At 49.7% G+C, this 14,174-nt stretch overlaps 2 protein-coding genes and 1 long non-coding RNA gene across 14 annotated transcripts in view; 2 read left to right on the top strand and 1 right to left on the bottom strand.

The window, feature by feature from the left end:
• Nucleotides 1–14,174, bottom strand: part of LOC308584140 (uncharacterized protein) — a 301,938-nt gene that overhangs the window by 28,504 nt on the left and 259,260 nt on the right. For 5 of the 9 annotated variants that reach the window (XR_014006538.1, XR_014006539.1, XR_014006540.1 and 2 more), the window contains one exon: nucleotides 38–134. The exons of the other annotated variants lie outside the window; for them this stretch is intronic. The gene's annotated coding sequence lies outside the window, so the exon portion shown is untranslated. The remainder of the gene's footprint in view (nucleotides 1–37; nucleotides 135–14,174) is intronic. 9 annotated transcript variants of the gene reach the window in all.
• The window catches only part of BCL2L11 (BCL2 like 11), a 46,698-nt gene that overhangs the window by 17,424 nt on the left and 15,100 nt on the right, over nucleotides 1–14,174 (top strand). For 3 of the 4 annotated variants that reach the window (XM_081188858.1, XM_081188856.1, XM_081188857.1), the window contains exon 3: nucleotides 2,444–2,556. The exons of the other annotated variant lie outside the window; for it this stretch is intronic. In XM_081188858.1, coding sequence (XP_081044984.1) covers nucleotides 2,444–2,556 — 113 coding nt within the window. The remainder of the gene's footprint in view (nucleotides 1–2,443; nucleotides 2,557–14,174) is intronic. 4 annotated transcript variants of the gene reach the window in all.
• Nucleotides 2,592–12,359, top strand: LOC308583400. The gene is made up of 2 exons (XR_014006199.1): nucleotides 2,592–3,437; nucleotides 9,988–12,359. It is a non-coding gene; the product is annotated as an uncharacterized lncRNA (long non-coding RNA).

Below are 14,174 nucleotides of genomic sequence, written 5' to 3'. Positions count from 1 at the left end.
TCTCCCACCTTATGCACAAGTAAAAAACAAAAGATGCCTTGTTCAATTGGAAAACTGAATATTTCCTCATTGTGCGCTATGACACTTCAGTGCAGTTAATCATGGGTTCTGAAGTGCACATTGCATTCTCCTTGCTGAAAAAGGATTCAAATATTTCCATTTAATATTTGGTTATAGAGAGGCATGTGTTCATATTTTAAATATACAGCTGTAGTCCAACCTGAAAAGTGGCTGTGTGGCATAAGAGCCACCTTGGATGTCAAAAACATAAAGGTACCCCTGCCCATACGGGCCAGTCGTGTCCGACTCTAGGGTTGTGCGCCCATCTCACTTAAGAGGCTGGGGGCCAGCGCTGTCCGGAGACACTTCCGGGTCACGTGGCCAGCGTGACGAAGCTGCTCTGCCGAGCCGGCACCAGCGCAGCACACGGAATCGCCGTTTACCTTCCCGCTAGAAAGCGGTACCTATTTATCTACTTGCACTTTAGGGGTGCTTTCGAACTGCTAGGTGGGCAGGAGCTGGGACCGAAAGACGGGAGCTTACCCCGGTGCGGGGATTCAAACCGCCGACCATGCGATCGGCAAGCCCTAGGCGCTGAGGTTTTACCCACAGCGCCACTCGCGTCCCCCCCAAAACATAATTACATATAAATCCCTCACGTGTGTGTGTGTGTGTGTGTGTGTGTGTAATTTAAAGTGCAAAAGGGGCATGTAGACATGGGGTATGGAATTCCTCCCCTCAAGCACAACTTGTCTCTCTGCATTTTGTCCCCGGATGCCATTTTTCTCTCACTCTGTCTCCAGTGTGGGAAATTGGTCTGGCTGGGAGAAAAATGGCTAAGGGGGAGAGGCTGTGTGAAAGCAAGTGGCAGTCATGTGGAGAGTTCTGTTACTCTCACCCTTGGGCACATAAAATCAGAGAGCCCCCTCCCCATCTTCTACATAACTCTGGCAGACCCATGTTGGCACGTATAGACTGGTCCGTGATATGCTATGCAGTGAAGCGTTTTCTGTGTGTGTCTGGTAATTTTTCTGTCAGCTTTTCTAGTACTGTATACTGAACACAAGCTGAATGACCCTGTTGTTCCCTCTAAGTGAATTACTCCTTGATACTGAAGGGCCAGTGAAGGTATTGGGCAGTGATTCCATTTTGCTTCATGCTTGATAACAAAAGCATGAGTCAGTTACTACACTTAATATTTGAGGCGAATATTGACTGTTCTTGTTCATGTGCAAAAAATTGAGCCAGGGGAGGGGGAGAATGAGGTAATACTTATAGCACCAGTGACCAAGCAGTGCCCACCAGAAATTGCTGTATTTCAACTCCCATCATCCCTCGCTATTGGCCATGATGGTTGGGAGTTGAAGTCTAAGAACATCTTGACTGTGTTAGTTGATGTATTGAAACTTCCCTTTCCATTGTAAATAGGAAAGGCATGCAATGTACTGCAATCACACTTCATGCATTCCTATTTTGAATACTCTTCTCTTGTTAATTAGATCAGTCTTTTCCTTCTAAAGTGCAAGGTTATGCACACATAAGAAATCCTTGCTTTGGTTTGAACTAGGTTGTCCCTTCTACTGCTCTGTTTACATGCTTTTTGGATGTTTGTGGTACCTGTCCTATGAAGGATAGCATACCATCAATGTGCATGATGTACAAGAAGACCAGTTCCTGAATACCTTATAAACCTATTTGACACTGAGTTGAACATTGTATCAGAGCCCTCCAAGAGGCAGAAGCAAATCTTGCTCTTGCATTTGAGAGTTGTACTCCTGTTACTTTTTATGAGGGGCGCAGAAGGGGCAGACCCAGTGGGGTGGAGCCACAACACAGCTGTGTTGCTGTGCTTACCAGGAATGAGAAGGGGCAGGGAAGTCAGTGCATTGTGGGTGCTTTTGGGCAGGGGTTCCATGGTACATGATGACATGGGAATACTTGGAACTGCTTGTGGTAGATTCACCTTTTGCTTCATGGTTTCTGTTGGGGGACATAATCCTTGAGTATTGAAATTCTGATCAGATTCCGATTCTCATTTGTAAATCTATGTGTTGTTACACGCTTTCACTGGATGTTTTTGAGGGGTTGCTGTTCTATGCAGCTCATGTAAAAGTCTTAGAGAACATCAGTTACTGTTTATCTCTGAGTGGGGAGGTAGCATAAGAAGGCCCATTGGCAGTCATGGATTTAGTAAGCAAGGAATTGAAGCTTCTGATGCCATGGTAACTTCAATGTAAAATATAATTCCATGCTTCTTCGTGATTAGCTCAGTGAAAAGTTTTCAGGGTCTCTTTAGAGCTGTCATGCTCATTCTTGTAATTCAGTCAGAAAACTAATGTAGAACCTTTGGATGCATGCATGTGAGAAATTGGGAGAGGGATGGGGGGAAAGTATATTTTGGGATTTTTTTAAAAGCATTTGTTTTTATGTTGCTTTGATCCAGCTTACAGGTGGCAGTCACGGTCAATCCCTGAAGATATACGGCCAGAAATATGGATTGCACGGGAATTACAGCGCATTGGAGATGAATTTAATGCTTCCTACAGTCCGAGAAGGGTAACTTAATTTTTTAATCTCTTTGCTGCAGCCCACACAACAAAGGTGTTGGTTCCTTATTCATAAAGGTGTCAAACTGCACCAAATGTGCCGAATTTGCAGAAAGCTGCAGCCTGCTTCACCCACTCATCTACTTATAAACTGCTTGCTTTTTTTTTCTTCCTGTAGCACATCAACTTTATTTGCATTAATTCAGGTCTAATATATCCCACATTCAAGGAGCTTGAGGTGAGTTCATGGGCCCCCTTGTGTGTGTTTGCAGCAGAGTGTTGATAGTGGCAAAGTCCCTGGTTGGTGGGTGCTGGCAGTCTTTCTGGGGACACTGGGGGTGCGTCATTCTCCTGCAACCTTTGTATTTTCTGCTTGTGGGTTTTCCTGCACTGAGCTGAGCATTCACTGGGTTGTGCAGTCATTCTGCTGGGGTCGCAGCACCATTTCTTCTTCTCTCCCCGGTCCCCAGTTTAACATACGTATAAGATTGCCCTGCCCAGGTCCTATTACTCAACTTGATGTACTTGCATGTTTACGTATTGTGACTAGGAGTAAAAAAATTGCACCATAATGTAGAAATTCCTTATCAGTGGCATTCAGAGGGATGTTTACTGAAAGCCAGAACTGTGTGTGCACATACTGGTGTTCTTTCCAGTTTTCATTCAGTACCAATTGAAAGAATCTCATAAAGCTACCTTTTAAGAAGACCCCTAACTTAAAAAAAAAGCAAACTATGGTTGGTTTTACTGAAAAGCAGTTGTGGGAGCTTGCAAATTTTATCAGAGCAACTGGGATGGGGTAGGGTGAAGAGACTTATTTGTGGGGCTTTATGTCAGTCAGAATTGCCCTTTGCTGCTTTTCTCCCCTATTAAAGTATGGCAACTGTTTCTGTGTTTCGCATAGTGTCAGGGGTTTAGGTGCAGAGGCACGGGCAAGGGAGGAAACAGAGAGCGAAGGGGAGGAGACAGAGGAAAGGATGAGTGATGACGACGACCCGAGATCTCCCAGTCTTTCCAGTGAATCAGAGGATTCACAGAAAGGAGCACCAGTGGCCAGGGCAAGGGGGGAGTCTAGGGAGGCACCCCAGGAAGATAGAGCCAGAGGAGACTCAGGGGGGAGCAGCTGGAAATCGGGACCAGCGTCACCGCCAGGAAGCAGGGAAGAGGAAAGGAGCCAGGGGGGAAGCGCTGGCAGCTCACCACAGGAGGGAGGGCAGGAGTCAGGAGTGGCCACACCTCCATCGGGGAGCGAAGAAACGGTTAAGAGGAAAGTGGAAGGTTGGGCGCGCGCGCCAAGTTCAAATGCAGAGGAAGGCGGCGCAGTGAGCAGCCCCGAAAGGGAACCAGGTCCTAAAGCCCGGCGCAAGGAGGCAGAAGGGTCCGGGTCAGCGTCAGAAGAATCCCGGAAGGAAGAAGCCCCGGGGGGTAGAGGGACCCAGAGGAGGACAGTCAGGAGGAAAAGGTGGAGCAAGGCTAGGATATTAAGTTGGTGCACACGGGGCGGAGACTCAGACGGAGCCTCGCCGATCTAGCTAGTAGACGTAGAGTTGCAGACAGCAGCGTGAGAATGGAAACTGTAATTCAATAAAGACTTTTACTTAATGACCGCTGGCTAGCGTGATCCTCTGTGAGCTAGGATCTTGAAGCAGCTCTGACAGTAGGCTCCGTCTCCACATTGTGGGCATCTGCAGCCTCGAGGAGGGGAGAGAAACAGGCGCCCACTAGCAAGCTCACGAACGGCAGGAGACATGACGGCTGAGCAGCAGATAGAGGACCTCAGAAAAGCAGTGGCACAACTGAACGCCGAGGTTCTCGCATCCAGGAAGAGAGAGGACGAGGCAGCTGCCGCCTGCAGGGATCTCCAGGTCAGGTTAGACGTACTGGCAAAGCAAACACCCCGGCAGGAGGGAATTGGGTTGGCGAGACGGACAGGCGGGCTACTCTCTCACTTCGATGGGAACCTGCAACAGTATCCCAACTTTAGAGCCGACGTACTGTGCGCACTGCAACTGTTGCATAAAGACTTTAGAGATGAACAGGAGAGAGTGGGGTTCATCATGTCCCATCTGCATGGGGAGGCGAAAGCATGGTTGCGCAATTTATGGAGAGATAACGATCCGGCGCTCCAGAATGCGGATGCCTTTATTAAAGCGATGGATGGGTGTTTCTTATCAAGTATTGACATTGATCTTGCACGGAAGGAGGTGCATGGGCTGAGACAAGGGAGGGCCAGCGTCAGACAGTATCATGCCCGCTTTTTCGCCTTGGTCAGCGCCCTGGAATGGGACAGAGATTCGGCTCCTGTAAGAGACCTCTTTTGGGAGGGACTGCACAACTCGATTAAAGATGAGATAGCGAGGGGGGAGAGACCCCGAACCACCCAGGAGGTCGTTCAGAGGGCACTGGCGGTGGGGGTGAGGCTGGAAGGACGTCCGTGGAGCAAGGACGAAGGACGTGGAGGGCGCGAACCAGCCGGGGGCCCCTCCTTCTTTCCCAGAGAAGCAGCGCGGGCGCAATCCACGCTTCCGCCAGGAGGAGGAGCCGAACCTATGGAGGTTGGAGGTGCAAGGGCTCAGTCAGCAACCAGAGCCCTAGCACCGGCAGCAGTGAAGGCGAAGCCTCCTAGAGGGACCAGGAAGTGTTACGTCTGTGAGCAGCCAGGACATATGGCGAAAGAGTGTCCCCAGAGGTCCCACAAGCTTACTGCAGCCTCAGCAATGGTGACTGCAGCAACGCAGCAGGGAGGACCACAGCAGGGAAACGACGATGTCTGGCTGGAGGAAGAGGCACTGGGGCCCAGCCAGACGTGTTAGTGACGCAGTCCCCAGAAATTTTACAGCCCGTGAACCCCCTCCCGCCCAAACCAGTAGTGAGGCTCACAGCATCTCTCCAGCTGCCCAATGGAATCACCATGGACGTGCCAATCACCATCGACTCCGGCAGCAACGCGGACTTTATAGGGCAGGAATTTGTCGACAGGCACGCTGTGCAGTTGCTGCCGGCCACACTGCCCCTGCAGGTTGTCACGGTGGATGGCAGGGAGCTGCTAGGGGGGCAAGTGGTGAAGCAGACGCCACCAATGGTGATGCGACTTGGGAATCACAGGGAAGTCATCAGCTTCAACGTCACTCAACTGTCTGACACGCCCATTGTATTGGGCATGAGTTGGCTGGACAAGCACAGCCCAACGATGGCTTGGTTCCAGAGGCAGCTGGTCTTCGGCTCTTCCTTTTGTGCTGAACACTGCATCGTACCCAGGCAGGTAGGAGAGTAAGAGGAGTCACAGCTGCTGCTAGGCACGCTGCAAGCGATTCCCCACAAGTACGCAGAATTTCTGGAAGTTTTCTGCGAGAAGGAGGCGGACAGGCTACCCCCTCACAGACCATATGACTGCAAAATTGACCTGCTGCCGGGGGCGGCGCTGCCTAAAGGGAAGCTGTATTCCATGTCTGAGGACGAACTGCAGGAACTCAAAGACTTCATCGATCATAATTTGGAGCGCGGTTTCATCCGGGAGTCTAAGGCAGCGGGGGGCAGTCCTGTATTCTTTGTTAAGAAGCGAGACACGCACCAAAAAAGACTCGTAGTGGATTACAGGATTTTGAACAGTGTGACCAAGCCGTCGGACTTCCCCATGCCCCGCATCGACGACCTCCTGGCGAAGGTACGGAAGGGAAAGGTGTTCACCAAGTTGGACCTGCGGGGGGCGTACAACCTCATTCGCATGCGGGAGGGTGATGAGTGGAAGACAGCCATGTTCACGCCACTGGGTACCTACGAATACAGAGTTATGCCTTTTGGACTGCAAAATGGCGCTCACGTTTTTCAAGCATTTATGCATCACGTGTTGGCGGGACTTCTCTACAAGACGTGCGTCTGTTTCTTGGATGACATCCTGATCTTTTCGGAGTCGCAGCAAGAACATGACAAGCACGTCAAGGATGTGCTGGGCAGGCTAAAGCAACACAGGCTCTACGCCAAGCTGGAGAAGTGCCAATTTGACGTGCCGGAGGTGGATTTTCTGGGCTACAAGCTGTCTGACAAGGGGCTCGCCATGGACAGCGCCAAGGTTCGAGCAGTGTTGGATTGGAAGAGCCCACGCAACCGGAAGGAGGTCCAACGGTTTGTCGGCTTTGCGAACTTCTATCGCAAGTTTATCAAGGGCTTCGCGATGCAGACGGCGGCCATCACTGACACCCTTAGCTCCAAGAAGAAGAAGTTCATCTGGACAGAGCAGGCGGAGCAGTCCTTTCAGGCCCTCAAGCGTCTCTTCGCGTCGGAAGAGCAGTTGCTTCATGTCAACCCCAGCATGCCGATGAGGGTGGAGACAGACGCTTCGGACAGAGCAGTGGGGGCGGTCCTGCTGCAGAAGGACCCGCAGGGCGTGTGGCGGCCGGGAGCGTTTTACTCCAGGAAGCTCAGCAAGTCCGAGCAGAACTACACCATATGGGACAGGGAGTTGCTGGCCATTCATGCAGCGTTCAAGGCGTGGAGGCACTTTCTGATCGGCGCCAAGCACACGGTGCAGGTTTGCACGGACCACAAGAATCTGGAACACTGGCGCACGGCACAGTTCCTGAACCAGAGGCAGATACGTTGGGCTGAGTTCTTTGCGGACTTCGACTTCCGAATAGAGTATGTCCCGGGGGACACCAACATCATGGCAGACGCTCTCTCCCGCAAGCCACAGTATCTGGAGGACGCAACACCAGCGGCCGCCATGCACATCTTTGCACCGACAGTGTGGGCGTGCGCCGCGGCGACCGTGGACCTAGAGGCGGTGCGGCGAGCGTTGCAGGGGGACTCCTTCGCACAAACGAAGATGGCAGAGGTGCGAGGGGGCAAGGCAGCGGCCGACGGTTTCCAGCTACGAGATGGATTGCTCATCCGTAAAGGGGCCATCTACGTGCCGGGTGACGAACTTCGAGCCAAGGTGCTACAGCAGCTGCACGACGCACCCACGGCCGGGCACTTTGGCAAGGAGAAGACGGTGGAATTAGTAGCCAGGGATTTCTGGTGGCCTGGAATGAGAGGGGAGGTCGCAGACTACGTGGCGAGGTGTGACACCTGCCAGAGGGCAAAGCCGGTGCACAAACCGCCGGCTGGACTGTTGGAGCCGCTGCAAACTCCGGTCGAACCTTGGGAAAGGGTGGCTCTGGACTTTGTCACGGATCTGCCCAGCTCAAGGGGCAAGACGGCAGTGTTGGTGGTTGTGGACCTGTTCTCCAAGATGGCGCATTTCATTCCGTGTGCTAAGGTGGCCACGGCAGAGCAAACCGCCAAACTGTTCATAGACCACGTGTTCAAGGTTCACGGTCTGCCACGGTCTATTCTGTCCGACCGCGGGCGGCAGTTCATCTCGAACTTCTGGCAGAAGCTGATGGGCTTCCTAAACGTCAAGATCAATCTGGCGTCGGCGAGACACCCGCAGACCAACGGGCAAGCGGAGCGAGCCAATGCCATCATGCAGCAGTACCTGAGATGTTATGCAAACCAACAGCCTGCGACGTGGGTGGATTACCTGCCGCTTGCAGAGTTTGCCTACAACAACACGAAGCACGTATCCACGGGCGTCACGCCGTTCTTCGCCAACAACGGGCGGCACCCTAGAACCTTCCCGGGACTGGAATGCAGGGGAGAAGGGGAGCCGCAGTCAGCAGATGCGTTCGCGTCGGAGCTGCAGGAAGTCCACGATCAGCTGCGGCGCCACCTGGAGCTGGCTAAACACGCATACAAGGTACAAGCGGACAAACACAGAAGGGTTGGCGAAGAGCTCCACGTGGGAGACTGGGTCTGGTTAGCAGCCCACGCAGTGCCGGCCAGGTCGTTGGCCAAGAAGAAACTAGGGCATAAACAACTGGGGCCATACCAAGTCGAAGAGCAGGTCAACCCGGTGGCTTTCAGGCTGGCGCTTCCGGAGGGTTCCAGAATGCATCCGGTGTTCCACAGATCGGTGCTCACTCCCTACAAGGCACCGCACAGGTTCCAGGAACCCGGAACGGCGCCGAGTCCGCTCAGAGAAGGAACGGGGCACGCGGGAGTGGCACAGGAGGAGCGCATCAACGAAGTCACGGAGATTTTGGACTCCAGATGGGGGGAAGAGGGAGTAGAATACTTTCTCGCCAGGGAAGGCACCCCGGCCAGTGCGAACAGCTGGGTGCCGGGCTACGCTTTAGACGAACCTCTGCTCAAAGACGAGTTTCATGCCCTCTTCCCACATAGACCTATGCCAGCAGACTTTTTCGACGACTGGCTTTTCACGCCCACGCTTTCGGACAGCACGTTCAGGGGGTTCGACTCGGACGAGGAACCAACACGAGACGTCCGTTCCCCGGAGGGGTCACCCTCGGGATCTGTCTCAGAACCCTCGTATTGGTGGGACGATAGGCCGGAGGAGCAGTTCCGCAGGAAGTGGCTGGACTGTTCCGGCCGAGCAACGCCGCCTGGAGGAAGTGCGGGAGAGACGGACATGGACATTTTCGGGGACGACCCTGGTTTCGAGCACGGCGGCACAGAGATGGAAGAGGAGGTGACTGTCGTCAACGAGAGCAGAGAGGAAGACCCGGAAGAGTTCCGATGGAGGCCTGCCACGGGAAGCGACCGATATCCGACGTTCGTCCCTTTGCAACAGCAGCCCCCAGCTCCAGCACCGGAAGGAGGGGAGGGGGGACTGGGGGGCTTCGAGGGGGGGATGGATGTCAGGGGTTTAGGTGCAGAGGCACGGGCAAGGGAGGAAACAGAGAGCGAAGGGGAGGAGACAGAGGAAAGGATGAGTGATGACGACGACCCGAGATCTCCCAGTCTTTCCAGTGAATCAGAGGATTCACAGAAAGGAGCACCAGTGGCCAGGGCAAGGGGGGAGTCTAGGGAGGCACCCCAGGAAGATAGAGCCAGAGGAGACTCAGGGGGGAGCAGCTGGAAATCGGGACCAGCGTCACCGCCAGGAAGCAGGGAAGAGGAAAGGAGCCAGGGGGGAAGCGCTGGCAGCTCACCACAGGAGGGAGGGCAGGAGTCAGGAGTGGCCACACCTCCATCGGGGAGCGAAGAAACGGTTAAGAGGAAAGTGGAAGGTTGGGCGCGCGCGCCAAGTTCAAATGCAGAGGAAGGCGGCGCAGTGAGCAGCCCCGAAAGGGAACCAGGTCCTAAAGCCCGGCGCAAGGAGGCAGAAGGGTCCGGGTCAGCGTCAGAAGAATCCCGGAAGGAAGAAGCCCCGGGGGGTAGAGGGACCCAGAGGAGGACAGTCAGGAGGAAAAGGTGGAGCAAGGCTAGGATATTAAGTTGGTGCACACGGGGCGGAGACTCAGACGGAGCCTCGCCGATCTAGCTAGTAGACGTAGAGTTGCAGACAGCAGCGTGAGAATGGAAACTGTAATTCAATAAAGACTTTTACTTAATGACCGCTGGCTAGCGTGATCCTCTGTGAGCTAGGATCTTGAAGCAGCTCTGACACATAGATACTTTAGTTTGACCTGGAGGGCTTTGTCAGGAGTGTGGCTCACAGCAAAACATAACAAGGGCGGGGAATGTATTGCCATTTTCCTCTGTTGTAAAGTTTGGGATATTCTGGTGTACCTTATAAGTATCTGTGCAAGGAGGAGGGAATGAAACTATTCAGTCAGCTCAGTGACAGGTTAATTTCGATAATCAATAGCTTTGATATCGGAAACTCTGTAAGTTCAGTGGTACAGGCTGTGTGTCTTAGTATAACAGCCTTCCCCTAACCTTGTGCCCTCTACTTCTATTACAGGCACAGGCAAACTTGGCCCTCCAGACGTTTTTGGCCAACAACTTCCATGATCCCTAGCTAACAGGACCAATGTTCAGGGATGGTGGGAATAGTAGCCCCAAAACATCTGGAGGGCAGAGCTTGCCAGTGCCTGTTCTATTAGCTCCAGCCAGAATGGCTGATGGGAGTTGTAGTTCAAAACATCTGGAGGGCACTAGGTGGAAGAAGGCTACAGTAGAAAAACAAAACAGTCAAAATGTTTGCAGTAGCGCTGTATTGAATACAACTCTACACTTTAAAATCACAAAGGAATTCAAAGTTGGGGAAGGGTATATATTTACTGTCTGAAGGAATAGTAGGTGGAGCTTAAGAACTGATTTATTTCTTTTCTTCCCAATACTTTTGTCCATATGGTGGTTGAACTTTTGTGGTCTACGGTGCACTTTTATAATTTTGTGAGCAGTGTGCCAGAGGAAGTCTTCACTTTAAATAAAGGATGCATATATGTTGCTAGCCCTGCTCCAGCAGCTTATTACTGGAAAATTAAGCAGGTAAAGTGTTTTCCTGGTATGGAGAGGAGATGGTGGGAAAAGCTTGAACTGCCAAGTCTCAATGCGCTTGGCAAGGCCAAGTGGAAAAGTTGGCAACCCTTTGGTAGTTTTTGGTAAAGGTATGCTTGGTTTTTAGTCAAAACTTGGAGGAGACACCACATGTGTTTGATCCATGTGCACCAATGCCTTGCATCTACCTACCTGTTGGCTGCTAGTGCTTTTGGTGAGTGGTAGTGTCTCCAAATGTGTAGATTCCCTGCTACTGTAATGCAGCTGCCTAATGATCACAATTCTGTGGAATTTATTTAATATGGGGTTGCCATACATTCAGAATTTCCCGGACATATCTGGAATACTGCAGCTGCAAGCAATGTCTGGGCAGAAATTGGTGAAATGTCCGGATGTATGGCAACCCATGGCAGCAGTGACATTTTTGCCAATTTTCCTGAGAAATATGGCAACCCTATTTAATACATTTATTTATTGCGCTTCATTTGGCGGTTCACAGAATTTGGGCTACAAGACAGCATTCTGCTTGCTTTTAACTATTGAGAGCCAGATACTTCATAACTGTCCTCTGTGCTTTGTTACTGGAAGCAGAAGGACGACACTGTAACTTTGCAGACAGGGAAGGACTTAACACAGTGCTTCTCTTCTGGGCATGTACAGACATGTCTATCCCTGCAGTAGTCTGATTCTTCTTACTTTATCAGTAGTGAAGAGATTACAGTTAGTTTTATTTCAGCAAAAGGAACCATTTGTTCAGTAACGTATAAAACTTTGGGATCTATTTTTCCTCTTCTTTTTCTGTATGTAATGAACTGCTAATTCCCCAGTGTGCAGTGCAGTGACCTCCTTTCCATTACCATTGCACTTCTTGGGTCTTGTTCTGCCTGTCTCATGAATGGTGCAGTTCTTTTGCCTTTAGGCAGTGTTGGCAGACCTAATAACCTGACTTGGAAGTGCACATGTTATTACCACAAACTGATCTGTGGCATCAATAGTGACACATCTCTCTCTTTCTTACTCTCCCTCAGGGGATATGGAAGATTCACAGTCTAGCATTCAGTTAAAGATTCCTGTGCTTGCCAACTGAAGTGACTGCATGGTGTGGGTGGCCGGGGGGAGGGGGCATGTTCCGGATCAATAACTGGTTAAAGATCAGGAAACAGAATAGGAAATAAATGGACAGTTGTCACAGAGGAGGACTGTAAGAAGAGGGTTCCTCCAGGGATCTGTGTTGGAGCCTGTGCTTTTTGACTAGTTGATTTATTATCTGGAGTTAGGGGTGGAAAGTCAGGGTGCCTTTATGACATCGCATTATTCAGGATTTTGACCAAACTGCGGGAGGCAGTGGAAGACAGGAGTGCCTGGCATGCTGTGGTCCATGGGGTCACAAAGAGTCAGACACGACTAAACAACAACAACAACAAGGAGCTCTATAAGGAACTTGCAAAACTAGGGGAATGGGCATAAAAATGGCAAATGCTGTTCAGTATAAGCAAGTTATGTACAGTGGAGCAAAAAAATTAAGAATTCCTAAAGTCACAAATATGCTCAGGGAATCTGAACTGGCAGTGACTGATGGGGAACCTTGTGATCGTGGCAAAGATTTTGATTCAGCATGCAGCAGCTGTGAAAATGTGAATTTCATGTTAAAGACCGTTAGGAAACGGGTTGAAAGTAAAACTACCAAGATCATGTCATTATGCAAATCTATGGTACAACCACAATTTGAAATGCTGTGAACAATTCTGATGGCCACACCTCAAAAATGAGAATGCAGAACTGGAAAAAGGTTCAGGAATGGCAATCAAGATGATCATGGTGTTACACCAGAGCTGGGGCAGAATCGACCAGATCTGGGTCTCCAGAGAGCTTTCGTTAAGATCGGGGAGATGCATAATAGAACCTAGAACATTATCGGACCATAATTCAATCCTCCTGGAAATAAAGTATTTACCATCAGGTCCATACAGATGGAGAATGAACGACTACTTACTGGAACAGGATGAGATTGTAGATAAGGCAAAGAATACTTTAAAAGAGTACTTTGACCTTAACCTCCATAAAGAAACTAAAATTAACGTGGTCTGGGACGCTAGTAAAGCAGTCCTCAGAGGCTTCCTGATCCAACAGAACAAATATAGAAAGAATTTGAGAGAGGCAAAGAAGGAAGAACTAACTAAACAACTAAAAGAAATAGAGGATAAATTAACAATAAGCCCCGGGGACGAGAGACTTAAACAAATTTATAAATTATTACAAACCCAATACTCAACATTGCTGAATCAGGAAATAGAATGGGGTATAAAAAGGATGAAGCAGAAGTTCTTCGAATCAGCAAATAAAACTGGTAAGCTTTTAGCGTGGCAATTAAGGAAAAAGAAAAAGCAAATGGTGATTAACAAAATTAAATTTGAAGACCAAATAATAGAGGATCCCAGTGAGATAAAGGGAAAGTTCCTTCAATATTATGGAAACCTGTATAAAAAGAAAGAGGGAGAAGATATAAGTGAAATAGAAAGGTACTTGGATGGGAATGGATATGAAGAACTGTCCGATGAAGAAAAGGTATCCCTTAACGAACCAGTAACTCCAGACGAGGTTAGAGATGCAATAAAGAAAATGAAACCCGGAAAGGCCCCCGGCCCAGACGGCCTCTCCCAAAAATACTATAAATCTCTAGAGGAACATTTGATACCGGTACTCTGTAATGTAATTAATAACATCCTCCAAGGAGGGGAAATACCTGATTCTTGGAAAGAGGCACATATCACCTTAATACCTAAAGCAGATTCAGATACGCTTAATATAAAAAACTACAGACCAATTTCGTTACTCAACAACGACTACAAGATTTTTGCAGGAATAATGGCAAACAGATTAAAAAAATATCTGAACAGAACAATTCATAAGGATCAAGCGGGATTCCTGCCTGGTAGGCAGATAAAGGATAATGTTAGGCATGTAGTTAATATAATTGAATATCTGGATCTCAAGATTGATATTCCAGCCGCCTTAATCTTTGTAGATGCCGAAAAGGCTTTTGATAATGTGTCTTGGCAATTCCTCCTTAAATGTATGGAGAGGGCAGGAATAAGGGGGCCATTCCTAGAAGGTATTAGAGCGATATATTCCAACCAGAGAGCGAAACTTATCATCAATAGTAACCTAACAGACTCATTCACGATTACAAAAGGTACAAGGCAAGGATGCCCATTATCACCCCTGCTATTCATCTTGGTTTTGGAGGCTATACTAAATAAGATCAGAGGAACACCGGAAGTAAGAGGGATCAAAATAGGTAAAAAAGAATACAAAGTAAAGGCTTACGCTGATGACTTAGTA

The sequence above is a fragment of the Podarcis bocagei genome, assembly GCF_964188305.1.
Source record: "Podarcis bocagei genome assembly, chromosome: 3".
NCBI lineage: Eukaryota > Metazoa > Chordata > Lepidosauria > Squamata > Lacertidae > Podarcis > Podarcis bocagei.
Note: the sequence above shows the minus strand (reverse complement) of the source record. Positions and strands in the feature narration are given on the sequence as shown.